At 35.6% G+C, this 20,515-nt stretch overlaps 1 protein-coding gene across 3 annotated transcripts in view; it reads right to left on the bottom strand.

Moving 5' to 3' along the window:
• Positions 1 to 313: 313 nt before the first annotated feature.
• Positions 314 to 20,515, bottom strand: part of UBAC1 (UBA domain containing 1) — a 36,365-nt gene continuing 16,163 nt past the window's right edge. For 2 of the 3 annotated variants that reach the window (XM_044661259.1, XM_044661258.1), the window contains 7 exons: positions 17,855 to 17,962; positions 14,812 to 14,914; positions 14,285 to 14,393; positions 12,652 to 12,874; positions 10,272 to 10,358; positions 5,335 to 5,473; positions 314 to 1,060 (listed from right to left, as the gene is read on the bottom strand). In XM_044661259.1, the coding sequence (XP_044517194.1) occupies positions 945 to 1,060; positions 5,335 to 5,473; positions 10,272 to 10,358; positions 12,652 to 12,874; positions 14,285 to 14,393; positions 14,812 to 14,914; positions 17,855 to 17,962 (885 nt within the window). In that variant the 3' untranslated portion in view covers positions 314 to 944. The remainder of the gene's footprint in view (positions 1,061 to 5,334; positions 5,474 to 10,271; positions 10,359 to 12,651; positions 12,875 to 14,284; positions 14,394 to 14,811; positions 14,915 to 17,854; positions 17,963 to 20,515) is intronic. The other variant, XM_044661260.1, reaches the window with a different exon arrangement.

A 20,515-nucleotide genomic window follows, 5' to 3' on the forward strand; every position in this document is an offset into this window, starting at 1 on the left:
TAATTTAAAAAGAGGCAGAAAAACTATCAGCTTAATGCCTTGCTTTTCCTTAAGATATATGCTATATGGGATATGGGGAAAATGTGTTCTTATGACTTTTAAAACTCATTAAATTAAAAGAAAACAGCCTTCTAAATATCAAAATGTGTCTACTACTAATAAAATCTACTCCTGTAGATATTAAAAATGTTGGCATGGAAAAATGAACTGTTAGAGGAAAAAAATACTGCATCTTTAATATAATGAGATGTGAATTGCTTAAAGTAATATAACATTTTTTCTTTGAGTACTAGAACAACACTAACACAGAAAATAGGAAAAAGGAAAACTATTTATTAAGAAATTTAACCTATGAATGAATCTACTTAAATTAGAATGTCTGACATTAACAGTTTGGATTGAAACATGCTCTCTCAAATAACATCTAGATTTTAAAATTAAACTAAGGGTCAATTCAAATAGCATTTAATTTTAATAATCATAACTTAATACTCTTTAGAGATGAGTATATCATTTAATTCCTCACTGAAGTGGTCAGTCACTTTTTTGTAAACATCGGTCAGATGCTAAAAATACTGACTTGTAAACTACCCTCACAGATTCTTTCTTTAAGCAATAAGGTATAAAACCAGAGCAGTCATTACTGTCTCAAACAATCCCATGTAAGTTGTTCGCATGAGTATTTTTGAGATATGGATTTTTTTATTCAATCTAACTGAATGCAAACCCTGCTTCCACTACCAATAAATCCATAAGGCAACTACATTTCCAGCTAGCTATAAGCTACATTCTTTCTTGTTTGAGAAGTATAACTAAAAGGGCCTCTAGCCAAATACCAAAAGTTATTTTTTCTTCCCCTCCCCCCCAAATCCTCGGCTCCTTCTTCTATGAGGAACCTGAAGCTGTGGGCAGCGGGAGCAGCAGAGTGGAGGGTGTCCATCACCCTAGGTGCGGTTCAGCGTCTGAAAGATCCTGGAGATCTGTAGCATGACAGGTCCTGTCTCAGGGTCATTCATCCACTGGGTGCTATTTAATGGGTTTTCAAGCATATCTTCAAATGCTGTGGGAAAAGAAGGAGCAATATTCATTTCATGACATCTTCAGTATGTATTAGTAAGTATCTGGAGCTCATGCTTTTAAAAACAACTTTCTAAATATAATGGGAACATACTTAGATATTAGGAATACACATATAGATCAATTAATGAAACTTCAGTGTCTATTATATGCCAAGCACTGTGCTTTGAGAGAGGATACAAAGCAGAAATGAAAAGCCCTTACCCTCAAGTTACTGACATTTTATCAGAGCAGAGAACATATAAATAAAAGTATGACTCAAATAAGGGATGGGAATGGGAATAGGGTCTATGATGTCACTGGTGTAGGGGAACTTTCCAGTGAGGAAGGTTCCTTTACCAATGCTGGTCAGGACATTCTCTACAATTTATATTCCTAAAGAGTTTCCTAGAGCAGTGATGGGGTAGTGATTAGGGAATTGCTTAAGGTAGTGATGGGCAAACTATGGCCTAGATCTGGCCCATGGGGAATAGTTTGCCCATCACTGCAGAGTCCTGAGAAGTTGTCAGTTGATATGCATTTATTAAGCATCTACTATATACTAGGCAATATGCTAAGCAATGGGAAGATAAAAAAAGCCAAAAGGCAGTCCTTGCTTTCAAAGAGCTCACAGTCTATTGGAGGTTAAATGAACTTTCTAGATTCACAATCTAGAAATGTGGCAGGGATGGAATTGGAAATCAGGTCTTTTGGGCTTTCTCCAATATGCTTTCTGATAAAAACATGTTTCTGATAAAAAAAAAAAAACAACCCCAAATACAAGATAATTTTAGTGAGGAAGAAAAGTTACTAGTAAGTGGTGGAATCAGGAAAGGTCTTATAACCTTAAGTTGAGATTTGAAAGAAACTTGAGATTTTTAATTCCTAAGGTGATAAAGGGAGTCTATTTGGGGTATGAGGGGAACAGTCCATATGAAGGCATGGAATGGGGAGACAGAATATCATGTGCAGAATAGCGAAAACGCTAATTTGGCTAGAACATAAAGTATAAGGAGGGGAATAATATGTGGTGAATCTGGAAAGATTGGTTGGAATCAAGGACCTTAAATTACAAACAAGGGATTTAATCATAACAATAACAAGAAGTTGCTGGAGTTTACTAAGTAGGGGAGTGATTTCGTCAGAACTTGTGCTTTAGAAATATGGCTTTGATAATTGTGAGACTGTTTGACTGGAGAGGTGAATGACAAGGCAGGTAGACCTGTAACAGTAGGTTACTATAATAGTCTTGGTAAGAAGTGATAAGGGCCTGAACAAAGGAACTGGTTGTGTGGGTAGGAAAAAAGGGATAAATGTGAGAGAAATTCAAGGGTTAGAATTGAAAAAAGTAACAAATGAAGCAAGGGAAAGTGAGGAGTCAAGGATGACTCTGAGATTGTAACTCAATGTGACCAGAAGGATGAGAGAACCCTCTACAGAAATCTGGAAGTTCAAGAATCTGAGAGCAGTCTGAAGGGAAAATAACAAGTTAGGATCTTGGATATATTGAGTTTGAGATGCCTGCAGGACTTCTAGTTTGATATATGTAATAGGTATCTAGTCATAACAGAAATATCAACTATCATGGATGTATTGACTAGACACTCTGAATCAAAAGATATAAGAAAACTATAGCAAGAAAAATATTCTTACTTTTTTTCAACAAGAAGCCCAATACAAGGGAATAAGTCTTTTAATTTAGCAAACACTGATAATTCAAGTGGGACTCAATCCAATACTAATGCAGGACCCTATTATATGTTTGTTATTGTACAGATTAAAATTTATGCCATGTCAAGTCTTATCACTAATAAAATAAAAGCCTGACAGAGCATGGCTAATCCATAAGACAATGACTATTTTCACCAGTGTCATAATAGTTCAAATATACTTCTCTCCTTATCCAGAATATTTAATATTTGGAAGTGCCCAAGAAAGTGACTAAATTTAAAAAAAAAATACTCCATATTTGAAACCAAATTTTCTTTCCATCAAATAAAGGCTGAATATTCTACAATAGCCTGTAACTCAAATTCCTTGTTTTTCTGATCTAGAACATAGAGCTAAATATAATACCAAACCAAATTTCTATAATTTGAACTGTGCAAATGCTAGAAAGCTCTTTTTACCAATAAAATTTATTTCATACTTAGTTTCCATCAAAAATAGTTTTTGCTCCTTCAATGCATGGCAATTTCTTAATTAAAGTACTCTGAAAATTGGTTAAAATTCAGTTTGTCAAGCTGTGGTACACAAATGTAGTGAAATATTACTGTGCTGTGAAAAGCAATAAATATGAAAAATACAGATAATCAGAGGAAGACACAAACTGATGCAAAGTAAAGTAAGAAGAAGCAGGAAAACTGTAAACACAATAATGTAGAACAACAATAAAACAATTGAAACTGAATACTATGGAATTGTGATGACTATGTTTGGCTCCAAAAAGACATGAAAGTACTGTCCCTCCCCGACTTCTTTGTAAGGGGAAAAACTATCAGTGTGGTATATTGCATACAATGTCATACTTTTTCAATGTGTTTGTTAGTTTTACAAAACTTTTTTTCTTCTTTTTTATAGGGGATGGCTCTTTGGGAGGGGAAGAAAGGAGAGATACAATGGAAAATGTAGTTGATATAGAAACAAAACATATCAATACAAATATTTTGAAAAATACAGTTGGAAATATTTAAAGTCTGGTACCAAAATAATAATTCTAAGTAATATCATGACAGAAATTAACTTGAGCATTAACATGTGGGCCAGAAGCTAAAATCTACCCAAAATTAAGTTATTGGTACATATAGACTCACTTAAGCCCCACACAGATGCTTTATTCTGATGTATTTATAAGTGAGTTTCTTAAGAAAAGGAACTTTTTTTTTTTTGACTAAGAAAACACAGCTTCACCACAAAGCACAGTTCCAATCAGGTCAAAGCCATGTGTCCATAGTTACTATTTCAGCCTTGACAGATCAAACATAAAAGACTATGCTAGACATTCCAAATGCCATTTAACTCTATGTACTACCCTATAGAAATGAAATGTGTATTTCCTTTTGTATTGTAAGGTTTTTTTCTGATTATGAAATAAACCACACATAGGTCCTAATCTTTTCATTCAATTCAAACCACTGTGGCCAAGATTGTTAATATGTGCTAGACTCCCACAAATATGGCTAATTTATCAACAAGTGATTTTAAGTGTTAAAAAGATTCCAGACAGGTTTTTTTGTTTGTTTTTGGTCCTGTAGAATATGTAACCCTAGAAGATCTAAATTCCTAAGTCCTCATATTGCTGTGAAGATAGGATTAACTCTCCCTTTGTCTATGTTTAGCTAATAAAATCAAGAACTTAAAGTACCCCTACTTACCATTAAGTATTAGAGTTTACAAGTCACTTACTAGAGTAAGCTCACAACTCCAAAGGCCACTGCCCACCCCTCTTGGGAAGTGCTAGGCAAATTGAAAGGCTGCAATTAGTTTCTGTGAAAAGGAGGAGAGATAGGAAGTGACATGGAAAAAGGGGTATAAAAAGAGACCAACATGGTCTGGGGGAGCATTCCTTTCCTTTCCTGGCCTTTGGAGTGAGTGGCTGAGATTCCTTTCCTGGTGTTTGGAGACTTTTTCCCTGGATCCTGCATCAGCTTGCTGGGTGAGTGGCTGAGATTCCTGCCTTGACTTTGGAGGAGGCTGCACTGGTGGGCTTCTAGCTGAAGGCTCCACGTAGAGATCAGACTTGGGGGACCTCACCGGAGAAGGGATGGTAGGCATGTTAAGGCTCTGCCTTTTTTCTACATTTCCACTTTCACTCTTTCCACCTCTTTGTAAATAAAAGGTGCTAAAAGTCATTTTGACTTAAGCTATAGTTTAAAATCGGTGACCACAATATTACTTTATAACTCTCTTATTTAGTATAAAACCTAAATTTAAACTTACACTGCCACATTGTGGATTACAAGTTCTTGGCCTGAGAAACAACTACTCACATTTCTATAGTACTTTAAATGTTATTTAGTGCTTTTCTTACAACAATCCTAAAGGATAATGCATGTATTATTAGACCCATTTTATAGGTAAAAAAGACTGAAATTTAGAAAGGTTAAGTAACTTGCCTACAATCATCCAGATATATAGTGTTAGAGATGGAGGATGCCAAATGGGAAGATTTATATAATGAGACCTGCAAGCATAAGTTTATTCTCGGTTTTTTAAAAAGTGATCATTTTGAATAGCCAAGATTATATTTGTCAGTCTGCAAATTGCTGAAATACTTACCTAACAAAATTTTAGGATTAGTTAGTCCTAACTGCACAACTGGGTTGTCAAGGATGGCTTGAAAAAGAGGACTATCTGGATCAATTCCCTTATCTAAATCTTCTGGTGAGGGTTTTCGGTCACCAAGCAGCCATTCACACTGAAAAATTCAGAAGTAGTACTTGTTGGAATTAGTTCCCCAAAAGATATAATTAAAAAAAAATTTTTAAGCCAACTATGTATGTAGACAATTACTTTATGTTCCCAATAAAGAAATATTTTCTTAGTTCTTGAAAAATTCTCAAGGTTTACTCATTGAAAGTAAAAATAAAAATGTAAACCAAGTCTAAGTTGAAATTATTGTACACTGAGGATTTGGTCTCCCAGAACTGTTTCTGCTATCATTCAGTTTAACAACCTTGGTTTCTTCACTTATAAAGTAAATGCAACAGCATGAGCTTCCCTATGCTTTACCTCTCCTAACCCTGTTCTTTGCCCTCATCTTCACTTCATTTTAGTGCCTCTACCTCTGAGTACTGTTTCAGGCCATTACCATTGCTTTGGATTCACTTTCTTCCCTTCACAGTATTAACCCTAATCTAGTTAATCAATTCAATACTACACTGTTCTTGTTCACTGTCCTGCTCATGTGTTGCCAAACTCCAACCCTAGATTATTCCCACCATCCACCTGTTTCCTCTCCTTCTATTTGAGTGCTGAATAGGCCTAGAGAAAAGAAGTCATAGCACTGTGCTGACTGGGTTCACTAAAAATTTATGTTCTCTAATTCTAACTGGGCACTCAAAACAGCAAGGCAATCCTTTTATGCTTCCCTAATAGATTCTCTACAATACTCCTCAGATGTTCTCTTCTTAAGCCTCAAACACACTCTCAGCTGACAACACATACTTTAAGGAGAAAGTAAAGGCCATTTGCTATAAATCCTTCTTCTTTGCATCTCAAAATCCTTTGACATTACCACTCCATTTTCCCCTTCTTTATTTACTCTGCTCTCTGATAAAGAGGTGCTTACTTTCACCAAGGCCAATTCTTTAATAGGAACTATGATCCAATGTTTTTCCAATTTTTCCAACAAATTGCTCTCACATTCATCCTCCCACTCTCCCTAATCTTCAATCTCTATCTTTCTCCATTGCCTATAATTTTCTTATCCTTAAAAAAACCCTTGTTGACTCTACTTTCTAAAGCTATCATTTGATAACTCTCTTCATTCTCTCAACCAAACTCCTAGAAAAAACTGACTTCATTTCCTCTTCTCTCACTTCTCAAACTTTTGTAATGACTTCCAGTCTCACCACTCAACTGAAACTACTGTTTCCAAAGTTATCAATGATCTTTTAATTGCCAAATTCAATAGTTTTTTTTTTCTCAGTTCTTATCCTTCTTGACTTCTTTGAAGCATTTGACACTATTAACCAACCTTGCTCTGCATTTTCATGACTGTTCCCTCTTGGTTCTCCTCCTGTCTGACTCAGTGTCACTGACTGGATTATCATGCATATCCCACTCCCTAAATGTTTTTGTTGTTCCCCAAAGTTTAGTTCTGGGTCCTGTTTTTTCTCTACATGTTCTTTTCTTACAACCTTTCCATTACACACCAGTCTCCTGTCTTTAGGGTAAGGAGAGAAAACATGCCTGGTCTTCAGGCCTTAAAAGTAAAAGAAAAATCATTCCATCAAGTACCAGAGACCTCTCCCTTCCAAGGAAGAGGAAAAACACAATTCTATCATGTTTCCAGTCTAATCTTTTGTCTTTAAGGAAGGGGAGTAACCATTCCTTTCGCTTGCAGCACCTGTCCCCTGACCTAAGCTGCCTAAGGCCCTAAGAGGACTTCCTGCTGAAGCCTTGCCTCTATGGACAATGAAACCCTACTTGAACTCATTTGTCAACAATTAGCAAACTGTCATCTGATCATACCCTTACCATCCCAATGATTCTGAACTCCTTATCTTTCATTCCCATTCCCTTCAAACCAACCCCACAAATGTCCAATTGTAATGCTAACCACCCCTTCCAAAGCCTGCTAGAGGGGCAAAAATTGCCTACATCTTAAATCTCCTTTCCAGCTTCTTCCAGCTTCTGGTTCTGACTGAGACCCTCCTGATGACACAGCCCTCTCTGGTTTCCCTTTTCAGCACTGGCAGCACATTCCCTCACTTATCACCTGACTCACTAGTCAAAGTGGAAGTGTTTAAAATACTCCTGGCTCTCCCTTGCTGTTTCCAGGTTCTTTCTCTTTGACCAGTCCTCAGTACTTTAACTTTTCCTCCTCTGAGGTTCACTCAATCCATATCTATTACCCATTCAAAATTCTGGTAGCTATTATTTACTGAACTCCAGAAGAAATCTTTTCCTACCTCAAAGTGTTCAATGACTTGCTCACAATCTTTCACTCCTTTCCAGTTTCTGCCCTCATAGTAGGAGACATCAACATACATACTGATACACCTTAACTTTCAAGTTCAACTTACTCATTTCATATTATCTATTCCTCCATCTCACCTTAGTCAACCAGGCCATTGTCTGCAACTATACTACTACTTTCATGTTCAGTAAATCTAGTAATACTTTATAATTGACTGTCATCCAACCTTTTCCTCTTTCTTGTAACACTAAATACTGTTTTAACTTCACATGATCTTCAATTCCATAGCTTCTCAGTACTCTCAGTACTCCTAACACTGGCTAAACTTTCCTCCCTTCTCTATCTTGACCTCTGGGTAAATTAATTCAACTTTATTTTGCCCTCTTCTTAAGATCCCTTTAGTATATCTGTGTTATGCCCTGTAAAGCCTTAGCCTTGAATCACTCCCACATTTGTTGCCTTTGTTCCTATATGTGCTGATGAACAAAAAAAAGCATAAAACTGTGCAGACTGGGTTTACTACAAATTTATGTTATATAATCTCAACTGGGCCCTCACTGAGGCAAGGCCAATACTTTTATAACTCTATAACTAATTAATTAACCCACTTCCCATGGTGGTTTTTCCAAATCTTTTCTTCCTTCATCAAACCGCTCATGGCTTCCCTTCCCTGTCACCTCTCAGCTGAGAAGTTTGTCTCAATTTACTGAAAAAAAAATGAGGCCATCCGACAAGAGCTTTCTCTTCTCCTGTTCTTCATTTTACATCACTCAGATGCCTTCCACTACTATCTTCTATCCTCACCTTAGTTTTGCTTGAAGAGATGGACTTCTCTTAACCAACATATTATCTTCCATATACTCTAAGGATCCCATTCAATGCTGTCTTCTCCAGAAAACTTGTCCTTTCCAACATCTCCGTGTTCTCATCTATTCCCTGCTTCTTACTCTTACTCTTCTTGTCCACCCAATTCCCCCCCAAGTCCTCACATTCATTCCCAATAGCTATAGTCCCATCTCTTCTCCCTCTTATGGATAAAATCTTATGAAGGCTGTTTATAGTCGATAATTCAGTTTTCCTTCTTCTTACTCTCTTAACTCTTACAGTCTAGCACATCATTCAACTAAAACTGCTCTGTCCAAAGTCACCAAAACCTCTTAATTGACAAATTTAAGGTTTTTTCCCCCCAATCTTCATCCTTTCCCACCTCTCATAAAATGCCAAGCATTATCATTATGGGGTAGGGGGTAGGATTAGTTGATTGTTCAAAGGCATACTTTAATTAGCCACGAAAACTTTATGAAGATATAAAATTAATTCATGTACTTTGTTTTCAAGTGTAACTTTGATGTATCTATGATATTACTAATAGTATCTATGATATTACTAATTAGAGAACTTCTCTAATGGCAAGAGATAGCCACACCATCTCATCCTGTGGTGCACTTCTCAATGTCTTTTTTACCATAAGTCCTCCAATAGGGTTCTACCCAACCTCTTAACATCACACCATAATCAGTGGAGCACAGGAGCTATCCACTTCTCTACTCTTGGTATGTGATAGGCTTGTATCCTTTTGTGGACTATATCCTTTATAATGGTTCTCTTTTTTTAATTCTTTGTTAACAATATATTAGAGCAACTCTCTAATTCCTTTGGGTGACCAACAACATTAAACTGCTTACACATTATCAATTGTTACAAATGTGTGGATATCCAACTTCATCTCCATACTTCTTGGATTATTCCTAACCAATTTTCCTATCAGTGGTTAGTGTGTACTCAAGAAATGCAAGCCACTTTTAATATTAGGTTTTCTATGTGTTTTCCTTCTATCAGTTGATTATAACCTAGTTTGGGGGAACACAAAAATGAAAAATGACAGCTGTTGCCCTCAAAGAACTTATAATAGAGCAGGAAGGGATGATACATGTCCAAATTAGCAAAAGATTAAGTGAATAACACTCTAAACAAAATGTCCCAAGAGATTAAAAAAGAAAATAATAACTTTTAGCTATGGGAATCATGAAAAAGTCATGACCTTGGGGCAGCAAAGTAGTTCAGTGGGTAGACTGCCTGGTCTAGAGACAGGAGGTCCTGGGTTCAAATTGGGCCTCAGATATTTCCTAGCTGTGTGATCCTGGGCAAGTCAATTGCCTAGCCTTTACCATTTCTTCTGCTTTGGAATCTATACTTAATATCAATTAAGGTATTGATATGAGACAATATCAATTGTCTAGGTAAGACAAGGTAAGAGTTTAAAAAAAAAGTCATGGTCTTGAAAATAGAGACTTTCAACAGATGGTGTGGGGATAGGATAGGAAGGAGAGGGAGTACATTGAATTAGTCCCCAGCATGTGTTCTATATACACATTTAGAAGCAGGAAAGGGCAAAATTAAGAGTGAAAAACAGGAATAGTACAGTTTGACTAGAGCAAAGAATAGGTGTAGAAGAATACTATGAAACAAGGGGAAAAGAGGTTAACCACACTTTCAAATTAGATTTATAAGAACACGAAGTGAGCAAAAATCTCCATTTCACTTGGAAATATTTTAACTATGCGTTACTCACGGCTGCATTTTGCTGGTTGTTGTTTACTTTCAGTGCATCTACCACTTCCTTTTCATCAAATCCCATCTCCATCAGAGCAATGACAGCCTAAATGAGAATTCCACAGCTCATTAAATACCACACTCACAGAGAACAAGTCAGCAAATTCAAAGAACAAGTCATTTCACATAGAGTTAAATCACTTTAACAGTTATTTCAGCAAAAAAAACAGTTCTTTTTAATACAGTACCACTAAATTTATTATAATTATTCTGCCTTATAACTTTATTGCAATATAGATTGAGTACAATCTGTTCTCAAACAATCTGATAATGATCTCATTAAATGAAGTATAGAATGTCAGTATAGAATTCTCAAATGTTAGAACCAGAAAGGACTTCAGACATTATCCAATTCAACTCATTATAGATATCGAAGCAGACAAAAAGAATTTATTAAACACTTGTGTGCCTAGTGAAGATACAAAGTCAAACACACAAATAAAGAGGCTGTGGCCTTAAAAAGGGAATTAATTTGTCCAAGGTCAAAAAGACAGATAGAGCCAAGGCTAGAACTCAAGTTTCCTGAGTCTTATTCCAGTGTTACTTACTGCCACTGTGCCATGCTGTTTCCATTCAGTAATCTAGGAAAAGATTAGGGAAAAAAGTTCCTGTCTTGCCAAGATTAAACATTAATGAAGAAACTATTTTCAGCAACTATAGGTGTGACCACATTATATTTCCAAAACTATTTCAGAACTATTTCTCTATAAATCACAAAGTATCTATCTTTTAGGATGATTTTTGCTAAAAAAAAAAAAGCACAGGATCATATAAAACTAAAATTTAGAGCTGGAGGGACATTAAGAGAACATCTAGTCTAATCCCTCCATTTTAAAAGGAACATAAGGCACAGTGCCTAGCATATGGCAAGCACATTAATGAATGCTTTATCTATCATGAAGTTTAAGTAACTTGCCACATATTATAGTTAGTTAGTGAATAGATGGGACTGAAGTGGCCAAGGTTTTCAAACTCCTAGACTAGCATATTTCTAATACATTTATACTAACTCTAGACTGATACATTTTCTCCTAATAAAGCTACACTATTCTGAAGTATATAGCTGTTATATTTTTCAATGATCTTATATTTTTAAAAATCACCATTAAAGAAGAAAAGACTTAATTTTAGATACCAACAAAATGACGTAGAGGAGAACAGCCTTTTAAGTAGTCTTGGGTTATTTAGTAATGAGTGTATTGATAATATTAAGCAATTTGAGAATGATAATATGGTTAAAAAAAAAAAAAAAGGTAGGTGCAGTGGATAGCTAGAGCACAGTGGGCCTGGAGTCAGAAAGACCTGAATTCAAATGTGGTCTCAGACACTCATTAGTTGTATGACCCTGGGACAGTCACTTAACCTTGTTTGCCTCAGTTTCTTCATCTGTAAAATGAAAGGGAGAAGGAAATGGCAAACTACTCTAGTATCTTTGCCAAGAATACCACAAAAAGAGTCACAAAGAGTTGGGCACTACTGAATAACCACAAATTCCAAAAATGACAACAATGATAATGGTTAGCATTTCTACAGCAATTACTGTGTACCAGAAACTATGCTATGTGCTTTACAATTATTATCTCACAATAAACCTGGGAAGTAGGTGCTATTATCCCCATGATTTCGAAGTTGAGGAAACTAAGGCAAACAGATGTTAAGTGATTTACCCAGGGTCACATAGGCAGTAAATGAAGTCAAATTTGAACTCAGGTCTCCAGATGGAGCTCTCTATCCACTCCGCCACTTCACTGTCCCAGAATAAATCAGCTAAGTTAGAAAACAGTAGTGAAATAAAGCTAGTCTAATAAAATTTAATTAAGGGTAAAGCCAAGTCTCAAAAGATTCCAGCCTCTGCAACTGCCACAAGAAAAAAGGCAGTAAATTAGATTTAATAATTTCTTTTCTCCTCTACTAACAAATAAATTACCTTATTTAATTAGATAATATAAGGCACTAAGGCAAAAGGCTATATACTAAGCTGGTCTACAGGAAAGCACAAATTCATAGGGTAGCCCCTTTGCTTCAACCTAATACTTATGGCCAAATCACATTTTTATTATTGCACAAGAATTGTGTATCAATCCATTATTTTATGCATTTGAATGCCAGGCACAAAAAGAAGTCGTAAGGATTAAATTCTCAATTAATTTGGTCTATTTGGGTATTAGACCATAAATTTCATAGGACATTACTTTTCTTCTCCAAAAGTGGAAGCTAACCTAGGTTACTTATCAATGCCAAAACATTCTTCCATAAAGATATAAGTAACCAGTATCTTGAAAAGCAAGAAAACAAAACAAAAAACCTCAACATTCATTTAAATATCAAACATAACATACTCGTGGATCTGGTCGAAATTCTCTTTTCCTACGGATCTTCTTGAAGATTTCTGTTAGCTCATCCTTGACTTCCTCTTTTTCTGTATTTAGTCCACCAGAAGCTTGAGAGGAGGAGGCAGAAGCACCTGCAGCTTCTAATGAAGTGTGGCCTGGAAGAGGTGTGTCCACAGTTGGATCTTCTGCATGTTCTATCAACCACTCCATAGCCTGTGTTACTGACATGCTGTAAAAAAAAAAAAAGCTTCTTTAAAACATCAATGAGTTAATTGCTTAAGTCTTAGTGAAATTTCCTTTCAAATCCCTAGAAGTGACTTTTATCTTAAAAATTATAATAATGTTAACTGGAACTACACATACATTTACAAATTTTAAGGTTTTAGAGAAATACAGATACCCCCTTCCACACTGCAGGGGTCAGAGCACAGTACCTACTATAAGACTACCCTGGTTACTGAACTTTTGCAAGCTGGCACTGAAACATTTTTTATAATGTTCTGTTGCACCATGTTTGAAGCTTTTACAGTGCAATAAATATATTATTTTCTGAAGTAAACCAAAGGAAAGTTTATCATGGTTCTTTATGCTTGCTACAGTAGCACTTGAGGATCTTTTTATATATTTGTAACAGATGAAAAATAAACCAGATTTCAAATCCTGCTTAATTTTATTTTGTTTTTAAACCTAAACCATGTCAAGTTTTTGGTTCAAATTATAGTTTAGAGTTAAGCAAAATTGCATTATATTATATATTTAACCCACATAAGTATATTTCCCTAAGCATAGTTATGTTGAAATAAACTTTATTAAAAAGTGAAAAAAATTTTGGAAAATTTGTGTAAAAATTTTTGGCCCTCCCTTCATACCAAAGAAGTCTGAATTTTTTCTTTTTCTTTTATGGGGTATTTACCATACCCTATTGTAAATTTTGGGTTAACTATGCATTTCTGAGTTTCTAAACTTTTTTTGTGTTGTCTGTGACTTCTTCAAAACTTTCTCAAAAATTCCCATTTAATTATGCTGAACAGTGATATATTGAAACCATGATGGGGAAAGTTGCAATGTGGAAGAGATGACAGTACATTTAGAGATGCAGGGTCACAAGCTATGGTTTTCTAGGTTACTCGCTTAAGGTGTCCAACCACCACGATGTACAAATCAAAGATTATAAAAGGAATTTTTAAAAAACTCTAAAACACTTGAAGCAAATGGTTATGAAGATCAAAGGAGACAGCATACAACACAGGTTTATGTCCAACAGAGGAAGAAACAGTTCATATTCTTTGATTTATAAGTTGCTTTTATTTTAAATGTGGACATGAAGAGAAAATTAATTTGAAAACATGAGTCTTGAGAATAATACCAAAGATAGATAATCTTGAGTTGTTGCTATTACAAACACACACACATAACATGGAGGAAATAAGAGACTAGATAATGAAATTTTCCTATTTTTTTTTTTAGATTTAAATTCAACTAACTTTACCAAATAAAATAAAAATAAAAAACTTTTGATTTTGTGGTGCCAAACAGTTTGAAAATCCATGTATTCAAATCTATCCCTCAAAAAAATAGGAGGAGGGTAAGGGTCAGGGGAGGGAAAAACTCATTCTTTGTCATTCATAAAAATACATACTGATTGAGACGAAGTGCTTTCACAGCTCTATTCTCAGGGAAGCCCATTTCTGTAAGTTGTCTTAAAGCTATTTCATCTACTCGGTCATCATCATCCTCATCCAACATTGCTATTAGCAAAATAGAAAAAAATAGTGTGACACAGTGTGGATAAAACAGAAAATTCCATCTATACTAACAAAATGTTAGCATAAATGGCATTTACATCACCTTAGGACATTTTAGATTAAGACAAGGTGTCATCTATGTAATTTAAACATGTCTGAAAGGCATAACAATGCTGATTAATGCAAGAACATATGATAAATGACAAAGTAAAGAATACATATATATAAATAGAGACAAAGACAGAACAAGAGACAGAGAGCACAATCTTCTTTCTGCCAGCTCACCTACTATGAATTATAGGTCATAATCAACTGATAAAGGAAAATAGCATGAAGAAATAACATGTTCATTCAAGTATTAGACATAGTCCATTTTGATTGAGGCATAATACCATAAAATAAATCTGGGGTGTGATCATACCATTTGCCTTTTTAAATAATTCAACTGCATCTGGGTTCAGTGCTAACAATTTCTGTGCCACCTCTATAAGTGAAACCAAGATCTTCCTGAGTTCTGTCTGGAACTGCAATGAAAGAAAAAAAGTAAGTGATTTCTTCAAGACTCCAAAGTACTGAACTAGGTTGATAAGTGGCATTATTTTTATACTAGGACTTTCATGTATAAAGAGGCTATGTATTTGAGCTATCAGGTTCAAGTTATCAAAATTATGCTGCTATTTTACTCAAACAGGCCAAAATCTATTGGGGGTGGGGGACAAGATGTTTATTTCTCTTGTTCTTATACTCAAAAGGAGATAACATATGGAAATTAGCTGAGTAGTTCAAATGTAATCAAATCCTTATTGTTTAAATTAGCATTTGTTAATATAGTCTGGAGTCCCCAGTGCCCCAAGAATCTTTCTGGATAAATCAGAAGTATAAAATCACAAAGTGATGGTAGCTGGTTGCTAAATATATAGAACAAACCTAGCTTTGTTTCATTTAATAAACACAACATTATGCTAACTGGTTGCTAAGTATTCTGTACATCTTCTCTTTTGCTTCATTTAATAAGAGAAAACAGACTTCCCTTAATTTGATGGAACAAACATACACAGATTTCTAATTTCAGCCTTATTGAAATAATGACTTGTCTGAATATAGTCTGCTATGGCAAATGGCTTTTCTAAATTAGAAGGAAATAATTGTTGGAAATACAGTAGGAAGTCCATTATACCATGGTTATTACAGGGACTTTGATATAGCAGAAATTAAAGTATATTAGCTTCCTACACACAAAAAAGTGTTGCCTACCCCTCCCCCCATTCCAACCCAGCTAAGAACCATTGCTTTTCTTTGTATCCCTAGAACAATGATGGTGAACCTATGGTGCGTGGGCCAAAAAGGGCATGCAGAGCCCTCTTTGTGGGCACACTTCAGTCACCCACCAGAATTCATTACTAGAAAGTCAGAGAAACTCAGGGCGGAGCTGCTCTCTTCCCTCTCTCCATGGGCCTAAGGACATTCCTCATTTCACCCATTCTTCTGCCCAACAGCCCAACAGGAGCTCTTCCTCCCTCCCCTGTCTGGTGCTGGTGAGGTAAGGGGAGCTCACATGCTGCATGAGGGTATAGTGCAGATGGCAGCCTATTGAGTCTGTGGTGAAGGTGATTCTCATGGTGGGGTTGAAGAAGAGCTATATTTGAGGGGAGCATAGCTCACAGTATGGCACATAGTTGGAGGGGAGCAGAGCACTGGGGCTACTCTCCTCCCCACTCACCACATGAGCCTTTCATCACCTGTCCCTCTGCCTAGCAGTCCAGTAGGAGCACTTCCTCTCTTCCCTGTTTGAGGTAAGGGGTGAGGGTAAGAAGTGGGGAGTAAGGGGCAAGGGGGAGTATGGCACTCAGTCTCTGGGGGATGAGGTGGGGACAGAGCCCAGCACTCCATCTCTTTTAGATTCACCATCACTGCCCTAGAACACAGCATTGTCCAATACACAGGAGGCACTAAATAAATGTTAGCTGACTGACTGACATACAGGAGAATTCTAGAAGAACATTGTTAGATTATATAATGGATTTTACCCCCAGTAATGTAGTAAAAGAGTTTTATTTTACCATATGAACTTTGGCAAGAAAGAGTGTTGAATTATTAGGTTCAATGAAACAGAATAATTCATCAAAAACATATCAAGCTGGCAGACAGTTACACTGGCTTCTTTAGAACAATAATGATATCTTAATTAGTAAATAAATATTTGGACAATCTCAAGAGAAGTATTTTCTATAATGTGTTAAGGAAGAAAGCCTCATGCCACCATCGTATGATCAGACTGTTTTACCAATCTAAGTCAGACTACATAGAAGATAATCAAACTTGCTGCTTACTTAACCTATATGAACAAAACTCAGTATCTTAGTTTGGATTTCATTCAAATGAACTTGAAACTAATGTGTTCACATCACATGAAACATTGGGGACCAAAATCTTCTACATAAAATAACTCAAAATTAAGTTATCTTTAAAAAATCTGTAAAAAAGCAGTGTTCATATCAAGTGAAGAAGAGGCACATTGTCCAGAAAAAGGAAGAAAATGTGGCTACTGTTCTTGCTACTCTACAGGCCTACAGACCATACCTAAAGTACTACATTCAGTTCCATTTGCCATAATTTAAGAGGAGTTTTGAAAAGGATAGCCTGGTGATAGACCATTTCTACCTGCCACCTAAGGACCAACATAATAAAATTCAAAGATATTCATCATCCTAGGGTGGGCCATCAGGTGACTAATTTGTTGGGCCATAGAGACTTATGAAGACTTTCTACTAACTATGGTAGAGGAGTTGTAATCTATATCAGTGAAAAGATTGTTCATATTGATGAAATTATAGAACCCTGAAGCACTGAATTAAGTACAGAAAAGTTGGAGCATGTCCAGAAAAAAGTAAACAAACTATAAACAAGAGACCAAAATCCTGTCATATGAGGAATATTTGAGAAAATAGGGATACTGAATCTACAGAAAAGAAGACTTAAGAGAAAATATGATTATGGTCTTCAGCTATTTTAAGAGCTATCAAATGAAAGGGGTATTTCTTCTGTTGGTTCCAAATGGTAGAATAATTATCAATATTGGTAAGTTAAAGGCAAATTTCACTGTGATATAAGGAAGAACTTTCTAGTAATAAAGACTTGTTTCCTAGTAATAAAGAGTAATAAAAAGTGAATTCCTCATAACTGAAAGAATCCAGGCAGAACCTGGAAGACTACCAAATAGAGTTACTGAAAGAGGGTTCACATTTAGGACAGTAGAAGACCAGACTAGATGATTTTTAAAGTCTCTCAGATTTTATAATGCTATGAATCATCTATATATTTAAGCAATTATCTTATTCTCTAAATCCAACTTTCAAAGAGCCTTTTTTCACATGTTAATCAAAACCTTCTAGACTTAAAATTATTTTTTTCTCTGGATGCATTTTAGAAATGTGTCAAATAAGATTGCATCTTCCAATACTCACATCTCTCATGCTGTGATGGGCCACAGTCCGGTCCACACTGTGGGAGGGAATATTCGCTGTTGCTTTGAGAATAGCATCTTTATCTGGAGCTTTCTGTTCTTGCTTTTTCTACACAAGAATTAAGAAACTTAGCAACATAAAACTGAGTCATCAAATAAGGGGAATGGATTAATTTAATAAATAATTGACAAAGCTTAGAAATTAAACTGGCATATCAATAAAATAAATTTTCTTTAAGACATATAGGTTGAAATAAGAATTTTTAAATTAATTCTTTGTATTGTTTAGTCACAAAAAATATACCAAGGATATATTATTTATTTAGGACGTAGGAAAAATATGATGTCTTAAAAGATTAGTGTGGCTAGAAATGAGCGATGAAAGTGAAAAAATTAACTTTTAAAGTAATAGGTTTTAAAAGGAAGCATAATTCTTGGAGCTCTAATCAGCTATACTTGGGTATGTGGATATGTTAATTTTGAGAAGAATTAAAAATAATAACACTGTTTTACATTTATATGGCCCTTTATAGGTTACAAAATGCTTTATATACATTCATAATAATCCTATGGATTACAGTTTAATTAATCTTATTCTCATTATTAAGTAAGGAAAATGCTCAAAGAGGCACTGGTCTAATGTTACAAAGCTATTGAGTGGTATAGTGGAATCTGAAAACCAGGTTTTTTGAGTCCAACTCTAGTTTCTTTCTACCACACCACTCTGCCTGTCTTAACCTTACAGATTTACATTCCTTTTTCTTCTACAAATAAATACTGTGCAACTTTATGGTGAGCTATAGAATTTTACATCTTTCATAAAAAGTCTAACATACTTCAATGAATTCGTGATCTCATATTTCTTCCATAAGTACAGTTCACAACTCACCCATCCCTTATCTTGGACAATTTCTAATCATGTTCCTGCAAAGGTTGTCCACAAAGTATCTAATGAGTATTCAGGACAACTCTTTTTAGGTCAGGTATTCTTAACTTGTGATATTTGAATTTTTAAAACACTGATACCTAGATTCTAATTGGTTTCCTATGTAATCCTAGGTATTTTATACATTTAAACATATTATTCTTAAAATGGGTCCATAGGCTTCCCCAGACTCACAAGGGTTCATGACTCCCCCCAAAAATAAGAAATTCTGATCTAGGACTTTTTTTTTTTAAATCCTTACCTCCATCTTGGAGTCAATACTGTGTATTGGCTCCAAGGCAGAAGAGTGGTAAAGGCTAGACAATGGGGGTTAAGTGACTTGCCCAGGGTTCATATAGGAATTGTCTAAAGCCAGATTTGAACCCAGAACCTCCCATCTCTAGGCCTGGCTCTCAATCCATTGAGCCACCCAGCTGCCCCCGATCTAGGACTTTTTAACACATACTGTAGATGCTAGTACAACCCTCAGATGAACACATGAGGAAAATGTTAATTCTACTTTCCTATATATTTCAAATTCAATGAGATGCTTTGAAGCCTATAAGCTAAAGATGAAGGTTAAAAACAAATGCAACTGGAACAATACAGAGTTCAACAGAAGTCAGATAAATAATAACAGAATAGAGAATTTGCCTGATGTGTATTAGACACAGGGCCTTTAAGTCTGCATATTAACAGGAAAGATAGCCTGGCTAACACTCAAAAATGTACCTGAGAACTGACTTTTTTCTCTCTGTAATTTTCAACAACACAAGAGCAGAAAGACCCATCTGTGTTCTAGAGATGTTGAAGGCAAGAGTTTGGCTGAGTCAATGTGAGTGCTGGAGGCCAGGTGTAATTAAAGATAAGAGGTCACACAGTGGCCCAAAGCCATTCCTTCACAATTTGGCCCAACTGTAGATGGTAAGGCAGCTTGACATCTTAAAATAACTATTTCAGTGTACTCAGTACATGAGCATAGCCCTCTCACTTCTGTCTTAAAATAGTTTGGCCTTCTACTTCTCCAGGGGATGATCACTTTCTCTAATCCTTTACAAAGCTTTCTCTACAAACCTTAAGCCATAAAGGATAAGTTATTTTTTTATTTAAAAAAAAAACTGAGTTAAATGAATACACATAAATATACCATGACAGACCAAGATTTTTACCTTCTAAGATTGCTCTTCCTGAATGGCCATATGCCTAGACTATGGTGTAACAGCAATATGAAACTTAGCTTTACTATTATGCAATACAGGCTTTGTAGTTAATTCTGGAGAGTTAGTGGGGTTTTATTTGTTTGTTTGTTGGGGGGGGGGGGGTTTCTTTTGTATCTGGTTTTACTTTAAATTTTCCTGAAAGTCTATCCTTAGACACCAAAATAAGAGATTATGTGAGTTACTGATCAACTCTCACTGGTGATACAGAAAGAGACTAGATTTGTTTTCAGAGGATTTGGAGTCAAATACTATCTCTGCCACTCAGAATGGCCTTAGGGAAGTCACAAATGCATTCTTTCAGTCATTCCATCCTTTACCAGTATGCTTGCTGAGTAGGAAAAAGAAGAAAAATAACCTAAAGCAGTTTAGTTTGTTATTTCATAGCTGCTCTAGGAAAAGGAAAGGGAAAGGTTGGAAAGTTCTCTGGCTTTGGAGTCATAAGACCTGGAGTTCTAGTCTTACTATGAGGTAGAGGGGAAAGAGCACTAAATTTGATGTTAGAGAACTACAGTTTGAA

This window comes from Gracilinanus agilis, chromosome 2 (assembly GCF_016433145.1).
Source record: "Gracilinanus agilis isolate LMUSP501 chromosome 2, AgileGrace, whole genome shotgun sequence".
Lineage (NCBI taxonomy): Eukaryota > Metazoa > Chordata > Mammalia > Didelphimorphia > Didelphidae > Gracilinanus > Gracilinanus agilis.